This window comes from Callospermophilus lateralis, chromosome 14 (genome assembly GCF_048772815.1).
Source record: "Callospermophilus lateralis isolate mCalLat2 chromosome 14, mCalLat2.hap1, whole genome shotgun sequence".
NCBI classification, from domain to species: Eukaryota; Metazoa; Chordata; class Mammalia; order Rodentia; family Sciuridae; genus Callospermophilus; species Callospermophilus lateralis.
In genome coordinates, this window is record NC_135318.1 from 79,962,252 (window position 1) to 79,990,103 (window position 27,852).

At 47.6% G+C, this 27,852-nt stretch overlaps 2 protein-coding genes and 1 non-coding gene across 7 annotated transcripts in view; 1 reads left to right on the forward strand and 2 right to left on the reverse strand.

Moving 5' to 3' along the window:
* On the reverse strand, positions 1-25,751 carry Ptcd3 (pentatricopeptide repeat domain 3). 4 transcript variants are annotated; one of them, XM_076832554.2, is made up of 24 exons: positions 25,637-25,751; positions 23,589-23,641; positions 23,442-23,478; positions 19,461-19,506; positions 18,013-18,081; positions 17,445-17,549; positions 15,789-15,912; positions 13,306-13,421; positions 11,516-11,586; positions 10,498-10,585; positions 9,892-9,952; positions 9,578-9,663; positions 9,123-9,267; positions 8,442-8,492; positions 6,562-6,651; positions 6,290-6,318; positions 5,462-5,568; positions 4,044-4,122; positions 3,863-3,953; positions 2,777-2,862; positions 2,168-2,316; positions 1,083-1,124; positions 706-864; positions 1-501 (listed from the first exon to the last, which is right to left on the reverse strand). In XM_076832554.2, exons 1-24 carry the CDS (start codon positions 25,741-25,743, stop codon positions 405-407), a joined length of 2,088 nt encoding a protein of 695 aa, XP_076688669.2. In that variant the 5' UTR covers positions 25,744-25,751; the 3' UTR covers positions 1-404. The 4 variants fall into 4 exon arrangements, with proteins under 4 accessions (XP_076688669.2, XP_076688670.2, XP_076688671.2 ...); XM_076832555.2 differs by lacking the exon at positions 1-501 and having other exon boundaries at positions 2,168-2,324; XM_076832556.2 differs by lacking the exons at positions 1-501; positions 706-864; positions 1,083-1,124 and adding an exon at positions 1,153-1,369 and having other exon boundaries at positions 2,168-2,324.
* On the reverse strand, positions 1,328-1,458 carry LOC143380836 (small nucleolar RNA SNORD94). Its single transcript, XR_013088711.2, has one exon. It is a non-coding gene; the product is annotated as a small nucleolar RNA SNORD94 (small nucleolar RNA).
* A 324-nt stretch (positions 25,752-26,075) lies between the features above and the next one.
* The window catches only part of Polr1a (RNA polymerase I subunit A), a 58,354-nt gene continuing 56,577 nt past the window's right edge, over positions 26,076-27,852 (forward strand). For both annotated transcript variants that reach the window (XM_076833634.2, XM_076833635.2), the window contains exon 1: positions 26,076-26,199. In XM_076833634.2, the coding sequence (XP_076689749.2) occupies positions 26,123-26,199 (77 nt within the window). In that variant the 5' untranslated portion in view covers positions 26,076-26,122. The remainder of the gene's footprint in view (positions 26,200-27,852) is intronic.

Below are 27,852 nucleotides of genomic sequence, written 5' to 3' on the forward strand. Positions count from 1 at the left end.
TACCAATCGCTGGGTTTACTTTGGCTCCCCCCCCCACTCGCCTGCTCTAGTGCTGGGGGACTGAACCCAGGGGTGCTCACAGGCTCTTCCCACCTCAGCCTCCCCAGCAGCTGGGATGACAGGTATGCACACCACTGCACAACCCAAAATGGCCATTTCCAGGTTAACGAAGCCAACATGACATGACGTACTGCATGCAAAGCTCCCGTCTATCCCCGAGACCCGGGAAGTCCCAGCATCCGGGGCGTAGGGGTCAGGTTTGGCAGTGAGGGAGCCGGGAGGGTGGCAGCTGGGGGTCACTCCCTCAGCTAGCACAGCAGCACGTCAACCATGCCGCACGTCCACGTCCTGCTTCCTCTGGCCACTGTGAACGCTCTGGCAGTGTGGCCGAGGCCACCTCACTTTCACCTGCCCTTGCTACTGTCACCATCACTGCTGTCCCCGTCGCTGCTGTCACTGTCGCTGTCGCTGCTCAGAGCAGCCAGGTGGCCCAGGGCTTTCCTGTGGGGAGAGGCGAGGTGCTGCTGCAGTGCACCCGTGGCCAGTGCCCGGTGGACTCCACAGTCCCAGTCAGCAGGCACCTGCAGTCGCCCCACAGGGTAGAAGAAGCCCAGCCCTGCCCGCAAGCCTCCCTGACCTCAGGAAAGAGGGAGCTGTGCCTTCTCCACGCAGAGGACAAGGGCTGCTCCCTCAGGCCCCACTCACTTCTGTTCTGCGCTGATTGCAAAGTCCGCCATCACCCTCTGGGTGAGCTCCTCACAGATGGGCAGGCTGAAGGCACTTGCCAGCCTCACGACCTCGAGGGCCTGGGCAGGGCTGCCGGACACTTTCGCACTGTCCATGAACTCACGCAGCAGCTCGTTTCTATGAAGGCAGACAAGACACGCACATGACCACTGACCCAGAAGTGCTGGGGACTGAACTCAGGGGATGGAGGCCTTCTGAGGCATGCAGGCACAGCGCCCTCCAGGGTCACACCCTCCACGTGCCCAGCGCCCAAATTGTGGGCCCCACGACTGGCCCCAGCCAAGCCCGCGTGGCTGGCTCCAGCCCAGGCCAGCCAGGCCTGCCCATCCACTCACCTAGGGATCTTATTGTGCTTCCTGAAAAGCCCCAGCATCCTCCTGTGCAAGAAGAGACCAGACACTGTGACCAGCAGAGCAGCAGGAGGCAGAGGGCCAGCACCTGCCCTGCCCATCTTTCAGAATCGCCCCAACCCACACTCCACATGGTCAGCTCCTCAGGAGGTCTGGATGTGACCGGTGTCAGAAACTGCTGGTGCCACGTCCTTCTGCAGAAAACAGCTTTCCTCCAGGGTGGTGCAGAGCAGGCTCAGATTGCGCGGTCTCGTGTAGGTGCCGCCACCAGCCTGCCACATGCAGGACGGAGGCAGACACATACACTCAGCTCCCATGACTCAGCTGAGGTCCGTACCCCTGCGCCAATCATCACAGCCTGCGGCTTGCCGCACCAGCCAACATAGGAAACGCACGTCTCCACCTCCAGAGACAGGCGTGTGGCAGAGAAGCCACCCATCTGAGACACACAAGTAACCACCATACTCTGGAATGGCGGTCCCATGTTCAAGTCAGAAGGCAGGCACAGGGGCCACCCTTGCTTCCTGAACCTGAGACCTGATCACCTCTGAACCCAACACAAACTCGGCAGCTCTGCCTGCCTATAGCTACCTTACGCGGAGCCTTCGGCAGACTTTCCTGATACTGAAGGAAGGGAGACCATTGGACACTGAGCCAGCACGAGGCGGTGCTGACAGACACACAGCCAGGGCACGCAGCACATGCCTTCTCACCAGTCCCACATACAGCCCACATGCTAAGGTAGAGGACAGTGCAGGCAAAGTGCTTGCAGGTAATACGTCAATAACCCAAGTGACCAAGGCATTTTCCAAAATGAACATATCTGACCACTTTTTTCCATTTCCAAGCCCACAGACCCAGAAAGCAGAAAAGCCAGGTAGGAAAGAGAGAGAGAGAGTTCTTGGCCCATATGAACCATGCCCTCCTCTCGAATATTCACCATGCATGTTGGTGTTCCAAAACTCTGATTTTTAACCTGGAACCTCTAAGTTCCCATCCCAAACTCCCACATTCTGGTTTGGCCTGGTAGGGTAAGTGTTCTTCACACTCGCCTGAGGCTGGGTACTCACCAGGCTTCCTGGATCCTCCCGGCCCGTAAGAGGAGGATGGCCACACAGTTGAGGGGGGTGGCGGGCCAGTCGGGAGCAGTCTGCCTGGCTTCCTGGCTCTCATAGGTGGATCTGATGTCGGCAGCGCAGTCAGCAAATGCCGCCTGGAGCTGAAAGGCTAAGAGTCAGCAGAAATGCCCACCTGGTCCCCTGGGGAATTTAAGTTCAGGAGAAGCAGAGAACCACCAAACGTCTCTGAGCTATGTGTTCTATCAGCTGACCTTGCTGCATGCATGGCACATAAGAAGTTACAGTAAAAAGATAAAGAGCCTGTCCTCAATCATTTGATCAGCCATACCGCTCAAGGTCCACCATGCAATCTCTCTCTAAAGCAGGTTGCTGTTCACTGTCAGGACACTGATGGACAAGACACCCCCACTGTGTGCTGTAGGCCAGAGGAGACAGTGACTTCAGGAAGGGACTCTACTAACAGCAGCATGTCTACATGCATCTTAACCCAAACCTGGGTTTGGGTGGCAGAACACTCCCAAGGGACCTCAGCACAGAGGGCAAGGCGGCTGGTGCCTGTGTACTGTAAGGGTGACGAAGCTGCAGCTGAGTCCCACTTACCTCCACAGGGTGCTTATCCCTTGCCATAAGCATCAGGATCTCCTCTCTCAGGTTGCTGCGGTAAGTGTGGCCATATTCTTTACTGTCTTAAGAACAGAAAGAAACATGAGAGTGACCACCCAAGCAGCTTCTGGCTGGCCTTTGTCCCCTTCAGCAACCACTTTTATCCTGTGGGGGTAAAAACAATAAGCTGCTGACGTCACCTATTCCAGGTTTACCCCAGAGTCCCAGAAGACCAGAGTGACCCCAGAATCCCAGAGTGGGCCCCAGAGTCCCAGAAGACCAGAGTGGCCCCCAGAGTTCCAGAATCCCAGAGTGACCCCAAAGTCCCAGAAGACCAGAGTGACCCCAGAGTCCCAAAAAGACCAGAATGGCCCCCAGAGTCCCAGAAGACCAGAGTGGCCCCAGAGTCCCAGAAGACCAGAGTGACCCCAAAGTCCCAGAGACCAGAGTGGCCCCCAGAGGAGCAGTGAGGGCCAAACCCCACGTCTCAGCCAGTGCTCAGCACAGCAACCACGCCTTCCTGGTGCCACCAGCACCTCATGAGCCGCTGTCCCACAGCACTGGGGACCTCCAGGGTTCCCCCAGACACAGTGAAGGAGCAGAGCAGGACTGCGGCCGCGGTTTCTCACACAAAACCAAGGCAGAGAAAAACCAGCTTCATATTAACATGGTGCTCGCCCAAGGCAGAGGGACGGATGTCCCGGTCTCAGCCTGCCGCTTACTTGCACGTGAGGCAGATCAGGCTCACACCCATGACTGAAAGACAGGGACGCAGAGGAGCCAGAGTGACAGGCATGGACTTAGAGTCGGCCTGGGAAGAGCATGCCCTCCGCCAGGTCACAGCACAACAGCGGCACAAGCCTGGGCCTGCTCCCCTCACCAGGGGATGAACACAGGCTACTCAACACAGCAGCACTTTCCTTACACAATAAGAAACATAGCAGATGACCTCGAAACAGACATCAAGGAATGTTTTCGATTCAGCCAAAATGGAAGTTTCTATCCCTAACAATAATGTTAGCATCTCAATCAAAACACAGGCCACTGAAGTAGGACGGACCTCGACACAAAGCCAACACTGACCTTTCCAAATCTGAGGAATCACTTCTAGTCGATTGGCCACATCCAATGCTTGCAGAAGACCTATCAGTACTTGGGAATGGGGTAAGAAGACCTAATGAAAAGGAACACAGATACAACTTTAAAGCACTGATCAGTGGAGACACCCACAGGTCCATCTGCAAGGACAGAACAGCCATCTTACTGAAGGTATCAGGTCCTTGTACCACTTCAAGGTGACATCGATGTGTTCCATTAGACAAAGCAGACCGAAAAACTTGGAACTGTAATGGAGAAAAGAAGTACATTTAGTCTAAAACCTCTACATCTAACTACAAGGTCATGATCGGTGAAGTCAGAGCAGAGTTACACGATAAAGGCTGGGCAGTTTTCAGCATGCACACCAGTGTGATGCACGGCTGCCCTATCAATACCTGGCCATTCCTAGCTGCCTCGTCCATGCACTCCAGGTCTTGGCAAGCAGATACTGAAAGCAGTGTGTGGAGAGTCTGGGCACAAGAAAACAGTCCCCACACCGATAGCAGGCTGCCCCTTAGGTTCACGTCCCCAGAGTTGTGGGATGGTATTTTTTAAATGGTATAGGGATTGAACCTAGGGCCTCACGGACAGTGGACAAGCATGCACACCAGGCTGCATCCCCACACTTGCTTGTTTATATATTTATTTATTTTTGGTACCAGGGATTAAACCCAAAGGTGCTTAATCACTGAGCCACATCCCTGGCCTTTTAAGACAAGGTCTTGCTGAGTTGCTTTGTGCCTTGTTAAGTTCTGAGGCTGGCTTTGACCGTGTGATCTTGCTGCCTCAGCCTCTCTAGCCGAAGGGACCACAGGCATGGGCCACATCTGGCCATGCCCTGCTCTTCTTTTTAAATTTTACTCTGAAGCAATGTCAAAGTTGTGTAGGCTGGCCTCAAACTTGTCATCTCTTGCCTAGGCCTCCTGAGGAGCTGGAATTGCAGGCGTCCACCATATCTGGCTTAAATTCATGTTTTTATCTGCCTAAAAGCAAATCCAATAATGTAAGCTCTCTGAGCTCCAATACCTTTATTTATACGTGTTGTTGCGAATCGAACCCAGTGCTTGATACATGCTAGGCAAGCACTCTACCACTAAGCCCCAATCCCAACATCTTAAAATTTAAATAAAAGCAAGGTATTGGGAAGAAATCCCACTACGACAATTTTTTAAAATATAAAAGGCATTAAGGAAAAAGACAAGAAATTTTAAAGTGTTACAAAGAAAATAAAATCTCAAAGCATACACACGTGAGATTTCAAAATCTGGCAATTTAGGTACTGCTTTAATTTCTAAGTGCTCAATTAACACGACCTATTAAATAATAGACATGCTGCCTAAAACCAGAGGTGAGATATGCAGGGCCAAGAATCTCCCACTTGCAAAATCTACTAATTAAAGGACACATTTCCTGGGGCTGGGGTTGTGGCTTAGAGGTAGAGCGTTCGCCTAGCACGAGCAAGGCCCTGGGTTTGATCCTCAGCACCACATAAAAGTAAACAAACAAAATAAAGGTATTATGTCCAAATATAACTAAAAAAATAAAATATTAAAAATAAATAAAGAACACATTTCCTACACTTACTAATAGAAATTCCGACGAAGATCAGGTCCAATGAACTTCCGGTTGTCTCCCGTATTTAAAAGGCCATGTACTTCATAAGCAAGTTCTAGATCCTTGAGAGATGAGCACTGAAAATTTGCAAGCAGAATACTGATGTTTTATAAGGCAAACAGTGGCTCAGAAAGAAAAGTACAGTTCTCTTCAGAAATGCTTATATTGAATCAATTTACTGACAACAAATAAGTTATAATAAATAGGGAGAAAAATAAATCCCAAGCTTTGTGTATTTTATTTAAAATAGTTCAATTTACTTTTAGAAATAAATCCTACAAGAAAAAAAGAGAGCCCTCAATCCAGCACCACTGTACTTACAAAACCCACATAAAATAACTAACTCCAAAGCCATCCAGGAGAGTGATAGCTCTTCTCTCCTGCAAAACACTACTGTCAACACACACACCGCCAGGGAACAGGGTCTGAGCACACACACACTTGAGCACCCAGAGGAAAAACCAGGACAGCCACTAAATGGCAACACAAACATCCCCGGGAAGCAGGCTGCACCCCATTCACCCTAAAGCCACGTGAAATTTGCCCGGATTAACATGACAAAATGAGACCAAAATAAAAATCAATTTTTACCAACTTAAAAGGTTAACTCAGAGGCAAACAAAATATTCCAAAAACTCATCTGAACAGAGGCACCATGTGACTTAAAGTATAAACTTTGGAGAAAGAGGAAAAACAGAAGTGAAGACATGCTAAGACCTGTATGGCCAGGGAGAGCCCCGTCCTCCAGTTAGGTCAGTTAAACTGGGAAAATAAAGCTAAGCAAAGACTGGTACTCACGACACTCATAGCCGACTGAAAGAACATATCTGAAAAAGTCCATGGGAACTTTGGTTACAAGGAATAAAATGTATTTTCAAGTCAGTAACATTAATAAAACTTCTGACAACTAAGTAGGTTGTGTGCCAGGTAAAGTTAACAGAAAAAAAATGATGAGAAGTATACAGCCGGCCTTCTCAGATGTCACCACCTAAACCCTGCCCTTGCCAAGGCCAACCCGCATCAAGAGCTGCCTAAGGCCAGGAGGGAAAATCAGCAATTTCAATACATACCGTCATCAAGGTCCTTTGGAGAAAAAGCCTTTCCTGCTAATTCATTCACTATGTCATAGATGATGAGGGATGGTGCTTTTGCAGAGCTCCCTACAGAACAAGAAAGAGAAGGGGTTCACCAAATCCACTTCCTGCACCACCCCCAGCTCACAGCAGCCCGTACAAAAGGGCTGCCTCCTTCCTGCACTGAGCCTCAGGCCTGGCCAAACGCCTGCTACAGGAACCAACCACTGCCCCTGCAGAGCACAGTGCTCCCAAGACCCAAGTCAGCTTTGTCCATAAGTTCCAGCCCTGGCCTTTGGTTTTCTGTCTCAGCCTCTTCTCAAGCAGCTCGGATATTCATTGGAGGGGAGCAAACCCCTGTGCATAACATACCCCTCAGCAAGCTTAGAAAAAGGTCAACTGCACAAGCAATGGATCGTATGAGCTCACTATTAACAGGTCAAAAAATTCACCTACAGCATTTCTGGTCATATAATTCTCTACATTCCTACCTTTCCACACACCTAATTAAAATACCAGTAATAAGTGCAGGGCTATCTTGCTATGTTTTCCTGAAGCATGTGGCCATTTGCTAACATTCCTTTCTACTAGTTACACAGTATTGCATTTTAAGTGTATTTCTTGTTACTGCGGACTCTCTCCCTTGGGTAGGTCTACGAATTACTAATGCAGAAAGCCAACTGATAATATATAAGACCAATCAATACTCCCACGCCCACCATGGCCACAGCTGTCCATTTAGGAAACACAAACAACCTGGACTCAGGTGAGCAACAGCAAAGTCGTGCATGATGGTAGAGAAGAGAAACAGCCTTTGGGCTCAGAGCACTGGCTTCACAGTGGTCTGATCAGGGCTGAGTAGAATTCTAGAGGTCACAGTTATCATGGAAACTTTCATCTGTCACCAAAATAAACCAGTTGCGTATTTGTTTTTATTTTTTTAGTGGTAGATGGACAAAATACCTTTAATTTATTTATTTTCACATGGTCTGAGGATTGAACCCAGTGCCTCACATGTGCTAGGCAAGCGCAGCACCGAGCCCCAGCCTCATGTTTGTTTTTTTCTTAAAGACAAAAAAAACCCTTGCCTATAGATGGGGGTGAACACTTTGCAAAATTGGTCCTCCAAGGCAGAGAACAAGGTTCCTTCTGCTGTTTCATAAGGCCTACCACAGGAAGAAATGGCTTCGGCTGTCACTTCTGAATTCAAGGGCTCCTTCTCAGGCTGGGGACAAGGGAGTAAGAACCTAAAGACTCCTCAGTGCCTGCAATGTGCCTTCGAAGCATGGGACAAGACACCATAACAACCCTCTTGCTGTCACTTGTCACCCTGTCCCTTTCTACAGGGGTGGTAACTAAATGAGAGAGCTGAAATTCAACCTGGTGTTCCAAGTGCCTCACACACACAGCTCCCATAGGAACTGACCTAACACAGGTGACAAAGGGAGCATGAGGTCCTCCCAAAGGCTACAAACACAATCACTGAGAACGGTGGCCACTAACTACACAGGACTGCTGAGCTCTCTGGCACCAAAATTTTAAATTTTCCTTTCTTTTAATTAACCAGCCACACGTGGCTACTGTCTTTTGTATACACAGTTCTAGAGACCAAAAGGAACACCAGGCTGAAACCCTCTGTCCACCCTCTTTCTGTTCCAACAACACAAGTACACTGTAAACCTGCCCTCCAGCTCCGAGTTCACATCTCATATCAAACAAGGTGACCACCTTAAGAAGAGCTTCTCGCTCAGGCTACAGGGGTTAATTTGTGAACTCTCTAATCTCACTTCACATGCACAGAAGATAATCTGCAACAACTAATCACACAAACGTAGGGAGCTGTTCTACCCAAATTAAAATAAGATTATCATACATACCTGGTTGGTAGAACACCTGAATGATGTGGTGGTATGTTGCAAGCGAGGGTTCTCAAAACACCAGGTGGATGGAAAAAAATAAGAAATGAAAGTAAAAACATAGCTGTTCAAAATATAGCTCACTGCAGCATGCTGAAGGGATGTGAACGCTGAGGGACCCTGCCCGCTGTCTCAATATCGCAGAGGTGCAAAACCCAAGATGGCAGCCCCTCCCTAACACCTCACCAAGCAGATTCCCCGTGAGCAGTAGGGCAGAATGGTGCAAAGTGATGCCCGAGCACCCTTCCACAAGCCCCTTCTGAACACGCCACACCAGCAGCATGTAGGTTCAACCCCTTGTCATAGGAAAACGTCTGTCATGCAATTTAAAGCTAACCAACAGTGATCAACTGTCCTCAGAACCAAGAGCTATAAAACTGTATCTTAATTTGCTCTAAAGGACACCAAGATGAAAGTACTTTGGTTGTCCTTGGAAATCCACGGGGAAACGGCTCAGAGGATCGAACCCCAGCACCAGACCCTCAGAGGATCAAGGCCTCCTCAACCCCAGGGCTCTGAAGGGCCAACTGAGTACACCCAGGTTGGGAAGAAACCCCTCACAGCATGCAGCCTGCACCAGAACGCACAGATTGCCTCTGCTCAGTCTCTGGCCCTCAGTGAGGACTCCAAACGCGCCCTCACCTATTCCAATGGCCTTCATCTCACGCAAGGTCTGCAAGGCGGGCATTCTCCCGAAGGCATGAAACCTCCGGAGGCATTTCAGAAGGGTGTTAAAAGTCTGCAGGTTTGGTTTGACTTTCTGCACAGACATGTGTTTCAGCAGCTCCTAGGTGAATCAGAAGCACGAAGTAGTTCTTAAGCCTGGGTGGACAATTTGTAATGAACGTCGTACAAAGAATGTCAATGACAAAAGGAGAGAGAAATTTAGCGTTCTGGCTGTGTCTGAAGCAGGCCAACGATCATATGCAACTCATCTGACAGGAACTTCACAACAGACACACAACACAACAGCAACAACACTGACATGAGGCAGTGACAGGGGTGTCCTGAACGCCTGCCGCACGCTCTGTTGCAGAACGTCAGCCGAGGGCAGCAAGCATGGGGTGGCACGGGCCGAGGCGACCCACCCTCCTTACCAGCATGCCGTTCCACTTCTCCTCAAACTTCTCGTTGGCCATCAAGGCTCTCGCTTCAATCAACGCATTGAAGGTGTGAACATCAGCTAGAAAAGAAAACCAGAAAAACAACACCTGGGGCTGAGGCTCTCCTCTGATCAGTGGTCTCCAGCATGTCCCTGGGCTAATCTACATGCCCACACAACTGGACCTCTGGACCACAGCCACAAAAGAAGGCAAAAGGCAGGCCCGTGACTGAGGCCAGACCCAAGGACTTCCCAAGGGCTCTTAGGAGAGAAGGAGAGGAGAGGGACAGGAAGAGCCGTCCAGCTCACCTCGGAGCCTGCTGTTCAGTAACTCGGTGTACAAGTCCAACGCCTGTGTGTATGCCTGGTGCTGGAGGGGGAGGGAAGGAGAAGGGTCATCAGCTGCTCCATCAGAGGCCTGCGCCCCCTATGTTCCAGGTGGCACCGTAGCAGGGAGCACCAGAGCAGCCCCTTCCCCAAGGCTCGCACTCAGGGCCCAGGCTCTGCCTGGAGACTGAGGTGTCAAGTCTGAGGGTGAGGGAGGATTGCACCACCATGTCCAGTGGGCAGAGGCTAGGAGCCACTAAAACACCCCATGAAGCAGAGGACAGTCCCCGTGACAACTTGACCTAAAACATCAGCACAGGCTGAGCATTGCATCTGGAACCTGAACAGCTGCAAAGCCCAAGACCTCTGAGCACTGACGGTGCTGCAAGGGGAAACCACTACCTAGACCTCGAGTGACACATGACAGACACAACACAGGCCCAGACGTCATGGACAGATGCAAATATTCCAAACGCTTACTCCTGGTCCCAAGCCTTCTGCATAGGAATAAGCAACCTGTAGCTCTGAGGATGAGAAAGCCGGCCCAGTGGACTTTACAGAGGAACATAAATAAATAAAACCAAGCACCTTCACCATTCCTCGGATCATGGTGCAGTAGGAACGTGCAGTCTTCTCTGGCATTAGTGCAAAGATCCTCTCGGCGTTGTTTCTGGCTCTAAAGACAGGAAATCAAACAGGAGCCAGGGTGCAGGGCAGCCCATGCCCAGCTGCAGCAGGCACTGCGGGTTTACAAGCTCAGGCACCGCAGGCACAGTCTCACATCAAATGGTCCCAATACCCAGAGTGGGAGACACGGTGCCCTGGTCTCAAGGACCTTGAGTAAGCCACCCAGGGCTCTGTAGACATAAAGGCCAGCCTGAGACAGGGCGCGTGGTGTGGCACCCCCCAGGAACTCTCAGGGGAACCACTGACAACAGCTGCTCCGAACCCCTCATCGTCTAGCAAATGCACGCCCCCTCTCCCTTTATTAGAAAGAGAGAGAGCACTTAATACAAATTACCCCAGGACGCGAGCCCAGATTCCAAACGCCATGCTCTTCAGCATTCCTAATCATCACAACCTAAGAAATCTGCCCCATCCTCTTTCAGACTCATCCCTCCCGCAGGGAGTCTGATGTCAACGCACTTTCCCTTTCCAGACGGCCACACCTCCAGGTTTGTGTATGCTCTCAAATGCAGTCAAGTGTTACGCACAGTCCTTCAGAACTGTGGACACAACTACTTGGCTGGTAGGCCTAATTTGGCACTATATTCTAGCATCTGCATTTTTAGTAAATAAAAGCTTCAAATCTTTCAGAATTAGGGATACTTATTCCAAAGTAGCACTAGTGATGAGACCCCCACAGGAACCAGAGTAGGTGACAGCCACACTGAGCTAAATGGGGAAATCAGGACGATGAGCACTGCCCAAACAGTCTGTGCTGCAGGCTGAAGGTGATGCCCTTGGGAGAGACAAAGGTCTCCGTCACATGCAAAGGACTCTGAACCTCACAGCGGCAGCAGATCACATCCCCTTGGGGGTGCTGGGGCACATCCCACCCATCCAGTGAAGCTGCAATACAGGATTCCGATTCTGTGTAACCTACTTCCAAGTGACTCCAGCCTGATGAGCAGCCTTCACACTGGCTCTTTTGTTATTTTCCTCTGTGGTCTGCTCCTGCAATGAAGCATCAACAGAAATAAAAGGTTAGACCACAGAAAGCACTCTCCCAGGCTCACCACTGAAAAGGCAGCAGGGACTCAGGGAAAAAAGGAAAAACAGATCCAGGAGGAGGCAAGAGAAACCCACCAAATGCTTGTGCCCAGACAAGCATCAGCAGAGGACAGAGGAAGAATGAGTTGGCTCCAGAGAAGGAGGAAAAGCCCAGGCCCTGAATGGCCCAGACAAGACAGAGCTGGAACTGCACGCCAGAGCACAGCCTGCGTCTCAGAGGCCACACCTGGTTCCCCATCAGGGCACAAGCCAGTGAAGACACAGACTCAAACCCAGTACCAGGGCCAAAAGACGTCAACGCCTCCTGGCGCCACACTGCCCAACACTGCCTGGGCTGGACAAGGGGACACTAGGAGGCCAGGAGGACTCATGCACTACCCTGTGTCCTGCACTGCAGAACAGTTATGCTGACGAATGACCCACGCCCACTGCAGGCAAGCCCAGCGCTCAGAGAGAAGCACTTTCACAAAAACACAGGTTGAACATCCCTTTGTTTAAGATCCTGGGGACCAAAAGTCCTTCAAATTTAAGATCTTTTGCATTTCGAAATACGTGCATGTATATAACGAGATAGCTTGGGAATGATCCAAGTCTAAACATGAAATTCATTTGTGTTTCATCCACATCTTAGACACTAAACAGTGAAGGTGATTTTATGTAATATTTATTTCTAGTACCTGAGGTGACTCCAAGTAGTCCTGTGTGGATTTTCCACTAGTGGCACTCAGAAAGTTCAGATTTAGGAGCATTTGCCTTCAAAAACTTGGGTTAGGGATTTCAGACTAGGGATGCTTGCCTGTACCTTGCTGTACACACTGTCCCACTTAGTTGGCGACTCTACCCATACTCAGCCATGCATGAGTGGTCTTAAGGGTGACTGACACCCACCTACCCCCTCAAAGAGTTCAGCACACACTAGTGGACGGACGTGGATTACATTCAGTACCTCAGCAGTTATGGGTATAAAGACCACAAGAACAATGTCAGCCTTGCTTCTGCTTACTTGATACAGAGGGTTCCTTGGAATCGACTTCCAGAAGAGAAACCTGTGGGTTGAGAGGCTACATACAAATCCACCCAAGCAACCCTGCATACAGGCCCAGAGCCTTTCCTCCCTGCTCTTCCACACGTGCATGCCGGAGGGTGCCAGCGCCACACAGGCTTTCCCTGACCACCAGATATCATGCTGGCACCGTAACTGACAGAAGGGCATTTCTGGTCAGAGCTTTGCCTGAATATGTAGTAGGCGAACACAAAATTTTCAAAGAAGGAGACTAGGGTTAAAATAATCGTACGCCCCCTCCCACCATACTGGGAACTAAACCTAGGGTCTTACCCAAGCTGGGCAAAGTGCTCTACTACTGAGCTACAGCCCCAGCCCTTTTTATTCTGTGTTAAGACAATGCCTGTGAAGTTGCTGAGCCTGACCTCCAACTGTGATCCTCTTGCCTCAGCCCTCAATAGCTGAAATTACAAGTGTGCACCACAGCACCCAGCTCTCCTTCCACTTTGTATCAAAGCCATTTTATGATAAATACTAAACCATGCCATGCCTCAGTACAGACCTCATACAACCACACTGACACATGGCATGGGAACCCATCTAATTTCAAGAAAGAACTTTAAAAAGAACAAATAAAAAACAAGGTGAAAAGCCATTACCAATTCTTCTGACTTCTCAGTTTGTTGAAAATAAAAATCAGCTGGAGGTTCTTGGTCACCATAGTAACACAGTAAATCCAAGAGACTGTTGGTTGTTTCAAGGGACACAGTAGTTCCTGTGGTTAGAAGGGAAAGAAACCTTCAGACACCCCAAAATTGAAACCCGCACATTAGAACTCTCTACTTAGGGCTGGGGATATAGCTCAGTTGGTAGAGTGCTTGCCTCGCATGTATAAGGCCCTGGGTTCAATCCCCAGCACCACCAAAAACAAACAAACAAACAAACAAACAAACAAAAAACAACAAAAGAAGAACTCTCTATTAGTGTGCTTTTGGACACATATTTAATATATCCCACCTTACCAATTTCTGAATATGCATGGACTCAAACACCTAGACTGATAAGACAGCAAAAAAATCCCAACTACCCTCGAACTCTAACATAAAAGATTAAAATACAAGAGGAAGGCTAAGCTTGAGCCCAGTTACTTCATGTACTTACATACTTAGAGTCACTATCTCATGGCTTTAACAGTCATTTCCTACAGAACACTGCCAATTACTGCTAGTTACCCTGGCCCAGACCCATGTGAAAACACACACACACACACCCCTCCACCAAACCACTAGCCCAGAAATACGAGCATAACTGCCTAATTAGATCAGTCTTTTAAAAACTGTTGTGAAGGGCTAGGGTTGTGGCTCAGCGGCAGAGCGCTCACCTAGGACAAGGCACTGGGTTCGATCCTCAGCACCACATAAATGTAAAGCAAAGATATTGTGTCCACCTAAAGCTTAAGAATTAATTAATTAATTCTTAAGTGAATATCTTCTTAAAAATTAATCTTCCATAAGTAAGTCCTATAGAAAAATAAATATTAAAAAAAAACTTGTGAAAATGTTATGCTCCTATTTTGGCACTCATTAAAAAGGGAGAGACTGGGTATGGTGCTGAACATCTGTAATCCTAGCGACTTGGAAGGCTGAGGCAGGAGGATCGCAAGTTCGAAGCCAGCCTTAGCAAAAGCAAGGCGCTAAGCAATTCAGTGAGACCATGTCTCTGAATAAAATACAAAACAGGGCTGGGGATGTGGCTCAGTGGTGGAGTGCCCCTGTGTTCAATCCCTACCTCCCTACCTCCCTGCCCCCTCAAAAGGGAGAAAGGACAGAGAAAAGATGAGAGATAAGCAACTCAAGGGCCGAGGTTGTGGCTTAGCATATGAGGTGGTGGGTTCGATTCTAAGCACCACATAAAAATAAAATAAAGGTTATTGTGTACACCTACAACTAACACAAATATGAAAAGAAAAAAAAAAGGCAACTCAAGCTTCTAACAAAATACACTAAAAATTATAAAACTGCCCACTAGGACACTGAAAAATGCAAACTGCAGAAGAGGTGGGTGCAGGCTACGGAGCGACCCTCAGTCTCAGCACTATGAAACCCTGGGACATAGCCTTTGAGGCAGTTTCCTTTATAAAGTTACCATAGGACACTCCAGTTCACAAAGTGCCACAGGATTAGGTACATGGGAGGCCTAGCAGACTATCTGGGACATACTAAGTGTTTGATAACAAAGTTTTCTACAGTCCCTCCCTGATGCACTGGCTATTACTGAGCTACGGTTCTGACAAACTGTCTTTATAGGATGCTCAGTGAATATCTGCACATACCCATGCAGTGGGGGTGAAACTAGAAAGAGACGAGCCTTAACACCAGGAACTCTGATCAGGCTCTTGGCAGGTGCTGCTCACAGAGTCACTGTCTGCTGCACACCTGGTGTTAGTAGGCTACACAATAAGACTGGCACACAGCATTATGCAGATGTTTCTTGTGTTCAAATGTGTACTGGCTGATTTCAGCTTATTTTCCATCTCTTCCATGCTTAATGGATTTTTATGCTTCAGATTCCAAAACCATAACTCTTGCCAGCTGACCAGGATGACTTGCAGAGCTCCTCAGTCATGCTCTCCAGGTGTGTCTTCCTGGAGGCCCATCAGATCTAACTCAGAGTGCACAGGATTGATTGTAACCTAGAGGCACTGAGGAAATGAGTAACTTTTTCTAGGTCACAGATAATTCAGTGTTAGAGTTAGCACCAATATCAAAGTCCCCAATCCCAGCTTAGTGTGCTTTCTTTTTGGAGTATTTGTCAACTGTGTGTGGTCCTGCCTTCCAAATACCAAGGGTCCAGGAAAACTGAATTCGGTACGTTCAGATCTCAGGTTAGAGGTGGACACAAAGAACGGCTATATCACTTCTCCACAGTGCCACAGTACAAGGGCACAACAAATCAACAGGGCTGAAACTCTACCTTCCTGTGCAGCCAGAGCAGAATGTCAAACATGGTTTGTTAACTATGCAAACGGAATCGACACAGACATTCAGCAGAAGGCACAGAGCCCCTACCCTTCACTCAACATTAACTGGCTCATGCCACTGCGATCTGTGTTCCCAGAGCAGCTTTAACCCAACTGAGTCACCTGCTTGCAAGAGCTGATCAAACATGTCCACAGCCGCCTTCACTTTCTTAAGCTTTATCCGTTCCTTCAGGGCAGCTTCGCTTACATCTTCGATCTGAGGCTCAAAGTACTCTGGCATTAAACACTGGGAAGACAAGATGGTGGACATTACCATAGGAGGCAAACGGGACAGGACAGCCACACAAGATGTCTACCCACAGGCAAAAACCTTAGAGCCCCATGCACTTTCCTGCACCAGATCTCAGCCAGCTCTTAACATGCACACCTCACTAGGAAACCCAACTAGAAACCACCAAGGACAGACACAAAACCTTTTCTCCAATCCAAAACAGACTACTCAGCATGGCCTACTCTAAGATTTAAAAACAGCCTAACGTAACCGTTCAGGAAGACCCCTACTTCCAACTAAACTCCCAGCTTCAGGCTGACTGACTATATTTTCCCTGCTAAGACCCTCTTCCTCCTCCAGGCCCAAGCTTGGTTAAAGATGTCAGAGGACATCTAGTTCCCTCAGGCAGAGAACCTTCATCCTGAATGGTTTTTCTTCTACACATTCAATACCACCAAGGAATACTGGCTTCACTTATTGACTAATTGATTCCAGTTCTTTAGAATGGGTACTACTTTATCCCAGGCACTCAGGTGGGCTTCATGGGACACAGAAATAAAAGAAAGGCATTCTACATTTCCGGTCTAATGAAGGAAGCAGATACAGAAATCATGACAGGGCCGAGGATGCAGTTCAGAGGCAGAAAATTTGCACAAGGCCCTAGTTCAATCCCCAGCACTGGCAAAAAAACAAACAAAATACAATATAATGTGAATGGTACTGCCCACCACACAAGTAGGGGACCTTTGGAAGGCTTCACACAAGAGTGGCTCCAGAGCTGAACCAAATTAGGCACAGGAAAGTAACTGTCAGTCAAAGACAAAGAGGAAAGGGCGGGCCAACAAGTGGTCACTCCATACTGTCCTAGCTCAGGACTGTAACATTTTCACAATCACACTGGCTTCCTAATCTGTCAATGGGAGTCACAGCATGAGACAGGCAGGCTATCCTTGGGTCTGAGTTCTGGGCAGCAGGGTGATGTGACAGGAGACAAGATGACTCTCCAGATTAGCTTTTGGCTTGCTCTCCATGTGCTGATGTCGAGCACATGGCCCAGCACACAGCAGGCATTGTATAAACGCTCACCACGGGGCTACAGGATAGAGAGGCTATAGGAAACAGGAAGTTCCAAGCACAGGGGTCGGGGCTGGATGTGCAAGAGGCCAAGTGAAATGCAAGAACTGTTGATGCAGCAGAGCACACAGGAGGGAGGTGGTGACCCTCATGCAGGGCAGACAGGTGGGAGGTGGCGACCATCACACAGGGCAGGCAGGTGGGAGGTGGTGACCCGCACACAGAGACTGATACACCCATGCCTGAGCAATGCAGAGACCGAGGAGCAGCACAGAGGGAAGACCCCAGAGTGTGGCGTCACAGAAGTCCAAACAGAGAGAGAGCAGGGTGAAAAGCAAACGCATGCAAAAGGCACTGAACAGTGAGTAAAGCTTTCACTCACTTACTAAGCACCAAGAGCTGTCACTGGCCACCATACTTGGTCTAAGTCACATTTATATAGTGTTACGTGAAAAAGGCACCACCCTCCTTACCGGTATATGAGGTTCAGCTATGTCCTTCTGGAAATATTTGGGATGTGAATTAATAATAAACTTTGCTGCATTCTCCCCAGACTTCTTTGCCAATAAAAATGAACGCTGTATTAAAAAAAGATTTAGATACAAATTGGAATTTGCATGTAATTTAGACTCAAATAAGTTCAAAGGTAAATTCTGAGCAAGAATTATTCTCCCCCCACAAGAAAGGATGCCACAATACACGGACTCCCAATGAGAACCCCAATTACAGGGCCTCCCACACTCTACTGAGTGGGCCTGACTTCAGGCCCCGTGCAACACATCTTGACGTGTATAAAAACAACACAGCCTCACCCAATCGTCCGCTCCGTGTGAAAAAGTCCTAACACGAAAAACCAAGCCAAAACTCTCCAGAGAAAAAAATCAAAATCTTTTTGATAAAAGTAGAATTTATAAAGTCCACCAATTTAACAGCATCTACAAACTTTTCAAAGGTTTCTATAACTAAATTGTGTATGTACTCTTATACACAAACCAGTAAAATAAAAAAACAGCATCAGAAAAGTTGCATGAACATACTCACCGACTCCACAGAGGACGTTGGTATAAGGTAAGGGTCATCTTGAAATGTGTAGGGGACGGCCGTGGGGTCCTGAGGAAAAGACACAGGCACTCTTCCAGCTAGACCATTAAGACCTCCCATCAGGGTGTTGTGGCACACATCTGTAATTCCAGGGACTCAGGAAGCTGAGGCAGGAGGCCTGCAAGTTCCAGACCAGCCAGGGCAACTGAGCGAGAGCCTCTCTCAAAAATTAAACAGGTCTAGGAGTATAGCTCAGTGGCATAGCACCCTGGGTTGGGAGGGGGCTCATCAGTGTCAGTGATCACAAGTTCTGCACAAGAAGTCTTAATATATACTCACATGCAGGAACACATACACGTGGGTACACATTAACATACACACATCCAGAGACAGAAGCCACACACATCGACACCTATACTGTCCCATTGGCTCTGCAAGAGTTGTGTAAAATTATGCACAACTCAACGCAGACAATGGCCCAAACCCAGGGCACTGTTAAGGTGTGAGTAAGGTGGGACCACTGAAGGATCCTCTGCTTTTCAAAGTTCTGCACCCACTCTGTGGAACAGGATTTCCTGCACAGCGTGGTCACTGCCCATCTAGGCTGAACTCCACCCACAAGTTCCCTCCACCAAATGTAGGAAACCACTGGGCCCTCTGGGCTGTGCACAGCAGTGTTCCAAGGCTCTATACTTGTCAAAGCTGCCCTCCAGCACTAAGGTCCCCTCTTAGAAACAGCAGCACAATCCCTCCTCTACTGTTCTCCTAGGCTGATCCTACTGGGGCCTTCTGGGCTCTGTTCACAGTGAAAGCTCAACTTATATTCCACAGCTCTCCTCTGTGCCCTAGGGGTCTCCAGAACCTGAGGCCCTTAAGGGAAGGGGTTCTTATTGGGACCTGTAGGCAGGTTTCTTTCTCCTCCTCCTGTACTAGTTTTCTGCAGCATTGTGAAAGCCCCACCTCAGCAAGGCTCCTTTCATCTGGTTCTGCTACTCACTGCCAAGCTGCCCCCTTGTGGCAGGGGCACTAGTTCTCCAAGCTGGCACAGGGACCACATCTATGGTTACCAAGGCACTATCCCTCAGAGACAGGCAGTTCAACAAGCTCGACCAGTGATTCAAACCCACTGGTGTGGAGCTGGAGGTACAGCGCAGCAGTACACTTGCCCAGCATGCACAAGGCCCTGTGTTCAAGTCCCAGCACCTTAAAACAATCCTTGGTATGATAGAAAAACACGACAGTAAGAAACAAAGGGCGTGGAGCTAAGTGAAGATTTTAACGCAGGAAATAGCCTGGCCAATCACTTTAATGGCCTAAGTTTTCCCACTTTTCAAATGAAAAGACTGGATTAATTTTAAATAAACTTCATGGATTTGCAATACTTTGATTCTGAATAATGAAGATCAAATGTGTTAACAGCCATATTAAAACCAAGAAGTCCCACTTACCCTATTGACTGTGGATGCAAGCGCCTGAAGAACAGCCACTTTATCCCTAGGAAAAGAATCACAGATTGACCCTAATTGGACTCAAGGGAAGGAGTGATCCTACACTCAGGCAGTTACCGGTAACAGCTCAGGCCTGGCCTGGCGCCTGTCCCTCCCGTTCAAGATTGCAAGCTAGAAGACGTGGTCAGGTCCTCTTGTTCTGCCTGCAGGTGGTCAGCACATGCCTTCCTCGCTGTCCGTACCCACCCAGAGCGAGTGATGCACACTCTCGCCTCCTCACACCACTTGCTGACTTCCTCTTACTCCCTCCCTGTGCATCTGGGTTGCAGCTGTGTAGACACTCTTTGTCTTACTGCCAACAGTGGCTCTTCCTCAGGCCAGGAGAAGAAACCACAGGCTCCACCTGCAGCTATGGAGTCACAACCCCCAGACACACGGAGGATGGCCATGTGCCTCCTCACTGGACTCCCAGAGGACTCCAATATGCCTCCCAGTGTGGGGCAGCTCTCCACCACACACAACCCCATGGGAGAACTGCAGGCCAGCCGTCCTGGGCGCCTGTCACTCAGCTATTGGAAAAGGCTTAACTGGCATCAAAGTCAAATGACATATTTTGGTTTCAATTCTATTTTTAACTTGTGTGTTAGATTTAATGTGGTCCATTTCCAAAAGAATTACAGTAAATTTAACAAACCAGAAGTAACTGTTTCTATTTTTTTTTTTTTGAGAGAATTTTTTAATATTTATTTATTTTAGTTCTCGGTGGACACAACATCTTTGTTTGTATGTGGTGCTAAGGATCGAACCCGGGCCGCACGCATGCCAGGCGAGCGTGCTACCGCTTGAGCCACATCCCCAGCCCCCAGAAGTAACTGTTTCTAATTAAAGTTTGACCTAACATTCATAAGAACGTAAGTCATCAGAGACCAAAGAATAATAGAGCCAAGTGTGATGGCACAAGCCTATAATCCCAGTAGCCTGGGAGGCTGAGACAGAAGGATCATAAGTTCAAAACCAGCCTCAGCAATTTGGTGAGGACTTAAGCAACTCAGTGAGACCCTGTCTCTAAATAAAATGCAAAACAGGGCTGTGGATGTGGCTCAGTGGTTAAGAGCCCCTGGATTCAATCCCTAATACTAAATTAAAAATTTATATTAATTCCCTGATGCACATAACATCCATTGAATTTTCTATCAATTTTAAAGTCACATGGATATAATTCCAGCACATGATAAAGAAACACTCTCTCAGAGCTCAGGGTTCCTTAACTAAACCCTACACTGGCATAACTGAGTCTCTTCATAACGTACTAACAGATGGCAGTGAAAAAACTCACCGATTACCACTAGTTCTTTTTAAAAAGGGTTGTTTTTAGAAGTCATCACAACGAACATATTATCTTTGAAAAGTAATCTAGGTTTACAGGAACCTAAAGTGCCTGGTATTACCTTAAGATCTCAGCCACGAGGCTGGTATAATCCCAGGATTTTCATAGGTACTTTTACACGCACATATATCCATAAAAGAAAAAATCACGTCACTTTGCACATTATAAAAGTTCGAATGTACTATTCCCGGCATAACAGACCTAATTAATTCCTTTAAATGTCACATCATATGACGACCATTTTTACTACTCACTTAGTGATCGATGGGCATGTAGGTTGTCTCCATTTGCTATTCCCAGGTATGGAGAATATGTTCACTCACATCTCTGGGTATATACACAAGTGTACTTCTTGCCAATCAGTGTTCACATTTAAAAATTTTGACTTAAAATAATTTCCCTCCAGTCATTCCAATTTTCTGGTCCATCAATAAATATATGTAGCTCTCATCTCTCTACATCCTCTCCTTGCTAATCTAATAGGTTTTAATTTACATTTCTTCAATGAGTCCAGTTGCCTATGCACTAATCATAATTGGCTCCCACTCTCTCTAAAATAAGCGCCCAGTTCAGATTAACCCATTCAGAACACTGCCTTTATTGCATCACATTCACACTCACTCACTCACCATTACTCTAAACAATTTATCAAAGTCTTCTAGGCACTTGTGTGATCTGGGAAATCAGAGCCTTAAAATGCCTCATCTCTACAATCAAGCAACAAGAATTTGTCCTAAAAACATGGAGTCCTGACCTGGAAGTCAGAGGCTCTAGAAGGAACGAAGCACTTTTTGGGTAAAGCAACAGAATACAGATTTGGGGCTTTGGGAGACAAAGGGTACTGTCTAAACTACTCAGTTCTGTCGGTGTGGCATAAAAGCAGCTAGACAATATGTAAATAAGTGAGATTGTGGGGCTGGGGATGTGGCTCAAGCGGTAGCGCGCTCGCCTGGCATGCGTTCGGTCTGGGTTCGATCCTCAGCACCACATACAAACAAAGATGTTGTGTCCACCGAGAACTAAAAAATAAATATCAAAAAATTCTCTCTCTCTAAAAAAAAAATAAAGTAAGATTGTGCAGCCCAAAACATGTATCACGAATTTGAATCTCATGTAATTTTTATGTTACCTTGTCTTCTTTTGATTTTCCCAACTGTATGAAAACATAAAAATCATTTCCAACTTGGAAAACACAAAACCTGGCCTTAGCCTGCTGACCAGTGCACCACTCATTTCCCTGTTCTATTGGCACCTTCTCCCCAGGCTGGCCTGGACTCCGACCTCTAGGTGCATCACAATCACATGCCCCTGCCTTGCTGGCCTCTGTATCTGTGGGCCACATACTTTATGATCCATAAGAACTACTGGCAGAATATGCATTTTTAGCAAAATCCCTAGGTGATTCTGATGCCAATAAGATGACTCCACCTATTCGAAGACACTGGTAAATGTCTACATTGTCAAAAGAAACCAACGCAATGAGCACAACATGCCCACTCTGGATATCACATTCCACATCCCTCTAACTGTGTGCATGGTCCACACTGACAGGACTACTCGGTGAAACGTGAAGGTGGCTCAGCAAGGTCGCAGCATACCCTCTGAAAGCTCCCTGTTCTGGACTTCCTGCAGGTCACTCCTCGGGCCAGGAGGTAAAATGGGTCAAGGGCTTTGGACTTTAATGCCCTCGGGGGACTGTCTTATTTGTGGATAACTACATTCTTCTCTTGATTCTGATTTTTGGTCCAGGGAAGACAGAAGTGAACTTTAGTGTAGCTATATAATGAAATACTACATGGCTGTTAAAAATTAAAGGCTGAGGATAAAAATTACATCTAACGGTTCAATTCTAAAGTCACACGCTCAGCTTATATAAAAAAAGACCACACTGCAACACTGGAAACAGCAATCTCTGCAACAGGCACTGTTTGCAATGCCCTTTTAACCCCTTAGGTGAGCACTATGGTTATTCACACTCCACTCTGGCAGGAAGTTGAGCAACGTGGGACTGTCAGTGATTCTGTTTCCTTTTTGCATGTTAGAGCTATCACTCCATTCCTCTTTTGACCATGACCTTGCTTACTTTTGTAATTTAACAAAGCCTTTTTTTTTTTTTTTTAATGAACCTGAGTCTTTAAGTTATAGTCAGAATTCTAAGACTTGGCTTTTGAGGGACCTTTAAGTGTATTCAATAAAATCATATCACAACAAGCAGTACTGAGAAGTTTCAGTTCATACATATTCAACAATTGCCGTGTAAGCGACACAAGGCAATCTGTTTAAGGATCTACCCAGTGAATAAAAGAGCTAACTTCTACCTGGTTTCCCAAGCACGTGAGAGAGAACTCACTTAAAAAAAGAGATTGATCTAATATTGAAACTCGTGATTTTCCGTACACACCAGCTCAGATAGTTCAGAATGCCTAAATCAATCTCATTCTTCGCTCTCCACCCATCTTCCTGTCTGTCCTTCACACTCCCAGGTCTCTCCCCTCTGGCTACTCCCTTAGCATCACCACTCCTAAACTGACCCTCCGCCCCACTCACACTAAGCACACAATCACTTATGGAATGAACACCAATTGAATACTTACCAAGTTTTCTTCTTTGGAATGACTACTTGTTCAATTCCTTAATGAGAAGAAGAAAAAAATGAATCAGTTTCCTACTATTATAACTACAACAAACTACAACATGTGGATTAAAAATTGGAGCGACTTCAATAGTTTTCTTAAACATACCTGTTACATCAGTTCCTTCATCCTTTGGTAGGGCTGCACTCTCAGAATAAAATCTGCAAAAAATAAAAACCTGAAAGCTAATGCTTGTCAATCAATCAGCTCACCCTCACTTATGTGCATTTTGAGCCCAAATTTTCCAGTTACCATGGATCCCACAGACTGGATAACTCTGTATAAGTCAATATATGCCAAGAAGACATGGCCTAATCAGCATGTGGCACTATTACTAGAGAATGAGTACAAGATACAGACACAAAACAGTCAGAATTTTTTGAACCAAGAAATTTCATCATAAAAAATTAGAAAAAAAAAGAAATTTTTAATAGCACTAAACAATCTAAGCAGCTGGTTTGAGATACAAGATACTTTAACTATGGGGACTCAGAATACTTTGAGGTTAAGAGGAACAATTTAGTGATCTTGCCCTTATAAACAGGCCTACCTCTTTGTAGCAATCAATCATGGCAAAGCTAAGATCACCAATGACCTTATACTCCACTTTCTTCAACAACCAAGAACATACTGAATACATGAGGCATAATTTAGACTTGAAACTGCTGACAGCTTCCCAGAGGCTCAGAAATTGTTATTTACCCCAAATATAGAATCACTGACGCTCGATTCAATTTTAAATGTCTCATTCGGGATAACTATATTTCTACTTTATTAACATACTAAGAAATTAATCAACACCATATAGACAGTATGAACAGCTAATATTATCCTGTGGGTTTTTTGTTTTTTGCATATTGGGGATTGAAACCAGGGCTCTCTACCACAGAGCTACTACTTGACTCCTTTCATTTTGTTTTAAACTTTGAGACAGGGTTTAAGTTGCCCATGCTGGTCTCAAAACCATGATCCCCCTGCCTCAGTCTCATGTGCTGCAGGCTTGTGCCATGTGGCCCAGCTTTGAATATTCCCTTCTTAAACAGCATCCGAACTACCTAGATAAGTAAGCTGGGATAACATTTTAAAAAAAACAAAAACAAAAACAAAAACAAAAAACTTCCTCTTTGAGTGTCTGTCTCAGGCATCATCTTAAAATATTACCTGTCTATGCTAAGGGTGTTTCAGAAAAGAATCATTTTTTTTTTTTTTTCCAACCACACCGTTTCTGAACGAGAGATTAGTATTGCCTTGACCATCAGTGGCTAAAGGCAGGTGCTGTGTCAGGCAAAGAAAACGGACAGAAGAATGTCAACTCTAGGCAAGAGCAGGAAAACAAGCGCTAGGATTGAATCGCAGAGGGTTCTGCAACACCAGTAGAGGTGACTCCTCCTTTTTGAGGGTAATTGGGGAAAGGACATGTAATACACACATGGTAAGTTACAAATCCCATTTATTCCGCAGAATTTTTTCCGATGGTTCTATTTAGCTACAATCCACTCAACAGAAAAATCTGTTATCCAACCTGGGAAAATACAAACCGAATCTAACATCAGGCTTTTCTTGGGCTGGGGTGGGGCAGCTCCGAGGTCGAGCTTGAGGTCCTGATTCAATCCCTCGCATCAGCCATCAGGTAAAGCAAACAGGCCTCCCTCGGGTTCTCGCCCCTCGGGACGGCCTCCCATTTCTAAGAGCCACCTGTGTACTGAGCTCAGCGGTTACGTGGACAGGCGCGTGTCTCAGCCCTGCTCCCAGACCGAAACGCTATGTGACCAGGCATTTGGGGCTTTTCCGTTTTTATAAAGGCGGATGATTTCCTCGTCGAGGTCCCGCGGCGGTGCAGCGCACGTGGTCGCCGCCGACGGCTTCCTCACTCGGGAACGCATACGAGTGCGCGGGATCCTCGCGCCGCGGCTAAACTGTGGCGGGGAGGCGACTTCCTAACTCGGAGGGCTGGCAGCAGCCCCCTCTGCGCGGCCATCCACGCCAGCAGTTCCCGGCCCCGCGCATGTGCTGGCCGCGGGATTGCAAAGGGCCGACCGCGCGCCCCCGAGCTCGCGCATGCGCTCGCCGTCAGTGCCGTCGACCCCGTAGCCCCCCGGGGAAGCCGGGCCAGCTTGATCCAGGCCTCCCTCGTGGATGCCCCGCAATGCTCTCACCTGCAGCCGCGTTCCGACTCACACACGCCCGCCCACCGACCCCGCAGAGGCAGACGAAGGGCGCCGCGGACGCTCAGACAGCGCGCAGAAGCCGCCGCCGCCGCCATCCCGCCGCCTCGCAGAGCGTGCTGGGAAAGCGTGCCCCCTACCCGGGCCTGGGAAGCAGGAAGCGCCACCGGGAAGGGGGGCGCGTACACGCTCGGCTGGGAGGCCGTCTACAGAGCGGAGTCAGAGCGCCTCACTGGCCTCCGAGGAATTTCTTAAAGTAGTACCTCAAAGTCTCGCGTCTTTTTGGCTGTTTTCAAGGTAAAAATGGGAGTCGGAATCCGAAGCCATTCTGCCTGTCCCCCCCGCAGCGGGAGTGATGTCGTCCGCGCAGGCTCCGGAGGCCGCGTCCGCGCATGCGCAATAAGAACCGCAGCGTGGCTGCGGACCGGAGGCTAGGAGGGAGTCTATTGAGGTACCCCGGGCGTCGCGCTGGCAAGGATGTCGGGCTCCAGGCACACGCCCTGGCGGCGGCTGCAGGGCGTTTCCTTCGGGATGTATTCGGCCGAGGAGCTCAGGTAGGCGGGCGGGCGGCCGGTGGGCTTCGCGTCGGCTCCGTTCCCTGTCAGGGCACCCTGCGGGGCTGGCTCCGGCCATCACGCCTTGCCAGCACCCCGCCGCGTGTCCCGCCTGGCCGCCGGGTCGGGACCGTAGCATTTCAACTCGCGACTATACTCTGAACACGTTCTCCTTTAACTTTCATGAGAAGTACCTTTGCTGTCCCTGCTTCGTGGTGAACTTGTCCGCCCACTGACGCTTCCTGGCGTCCACGTGCGCTCGTCCGGCGCCAACCACTCACTGGGGAATGAATGTTGGCGTCCCCGGAGGTCCTTCTCTGGTCACTTTTATTTTTTTGTAAATATTGCCCCCCATACAGTATCAACATTTTCACTACTGGGACTCAAATTTAAATCTCCAGCGCAAACATCTTCCTGATTAGTCACCTGATTTCCCATTTACTCAGCTGCTTCTGAATAAATATTTGAATTTCACAGAGATCTTAAACTCATACATCAAAAAAATTAACATTCATTCCCCACCTCCAGCTGAGGGAAACCTGCATCTCCAAAATGGTGATACCTCTGTCCTGACGTGTAGTTTACTTACTGAACTCTTGCAGTGTGTGACCTGCATATTTGTCATCCTTCTTTTCACCCCCATTGCCTTTGCCTTAGACTAGATCCTTTCCTAAACTAAGAAATTAGGAATTCTTTCCTAAGGAATTTGAATTCTTTTTCTCCCACCTTCTCCTCTTCACCCTGTTGCCTATCCAATCCCTTCACATTACAGTCAGAATTATTTTTTCAGAGTGTTAGCCTTAAAACTCTCCAAAGGTTTTCTGTTGCCCTGAGATAAAAGTTACTTTCTTAGCATAGCCCACTTAGACTCCTATGATTAGGCCAGTGCTGATTTTTAGCTATGGCATGACCCTTTTCTCGCCCTCCTGGACCTCTTGGATACTGCAGAAACTGCTGTCATATTTCAGCATCTTCAAGCTGTTTCCTCTGCATGCAACATCCTTTTAGCCAGAGGGACTCACTTCACTCTGTCCCCACCAAGCCTAAGATCTTGGTTTAGTGTCCTTGTTTTCTGAGATCTTTCTGTGTGTCCTGCCTACTTTCCATGCATATTTATATTCGGTTCTTTTCTCTATCCTTGAATTTTCTGTATGTCTCCTTCCTTTCTTTTATCCTCCAGTCTGGTTGAATGCATGGATGAACTCCTGAGCTACCAGTCCAGTCAGTAACATATGCTCACCCAGAAATTCTAGTACAGTTTCATCCAAAAGCAAAAATGTTTTAGGTTGCTTGAATTCTTCAAAAGATAATTGTGGAGTTTTCAGAGAAGAGCATGAGCAAATTTATATTCATTGCTAAGATCATAGACATGTTTGGATTTGGAGTTGAATGTAAAGCTAATACAGTTGTTATACAATCGCTCCTCATGCCCCTCTCCCTCTACTTTTTGGCAACCAACGTTTTGCTCTGTAGCTTTCCATCTCAGTCTTCTTCATTTTTTATCCTTAAATCTGGTTGAATAAAAAGGTAAACTCCTGAGCTACAGGTATCAATGATAATAATGTGCTAGCCTAGAAATTCTAATCATGTCATGTTATATTTTAGCAGATTTCTATCAGAGTAAATGTCAAGTCCTTAAAATTACCTGGAAGG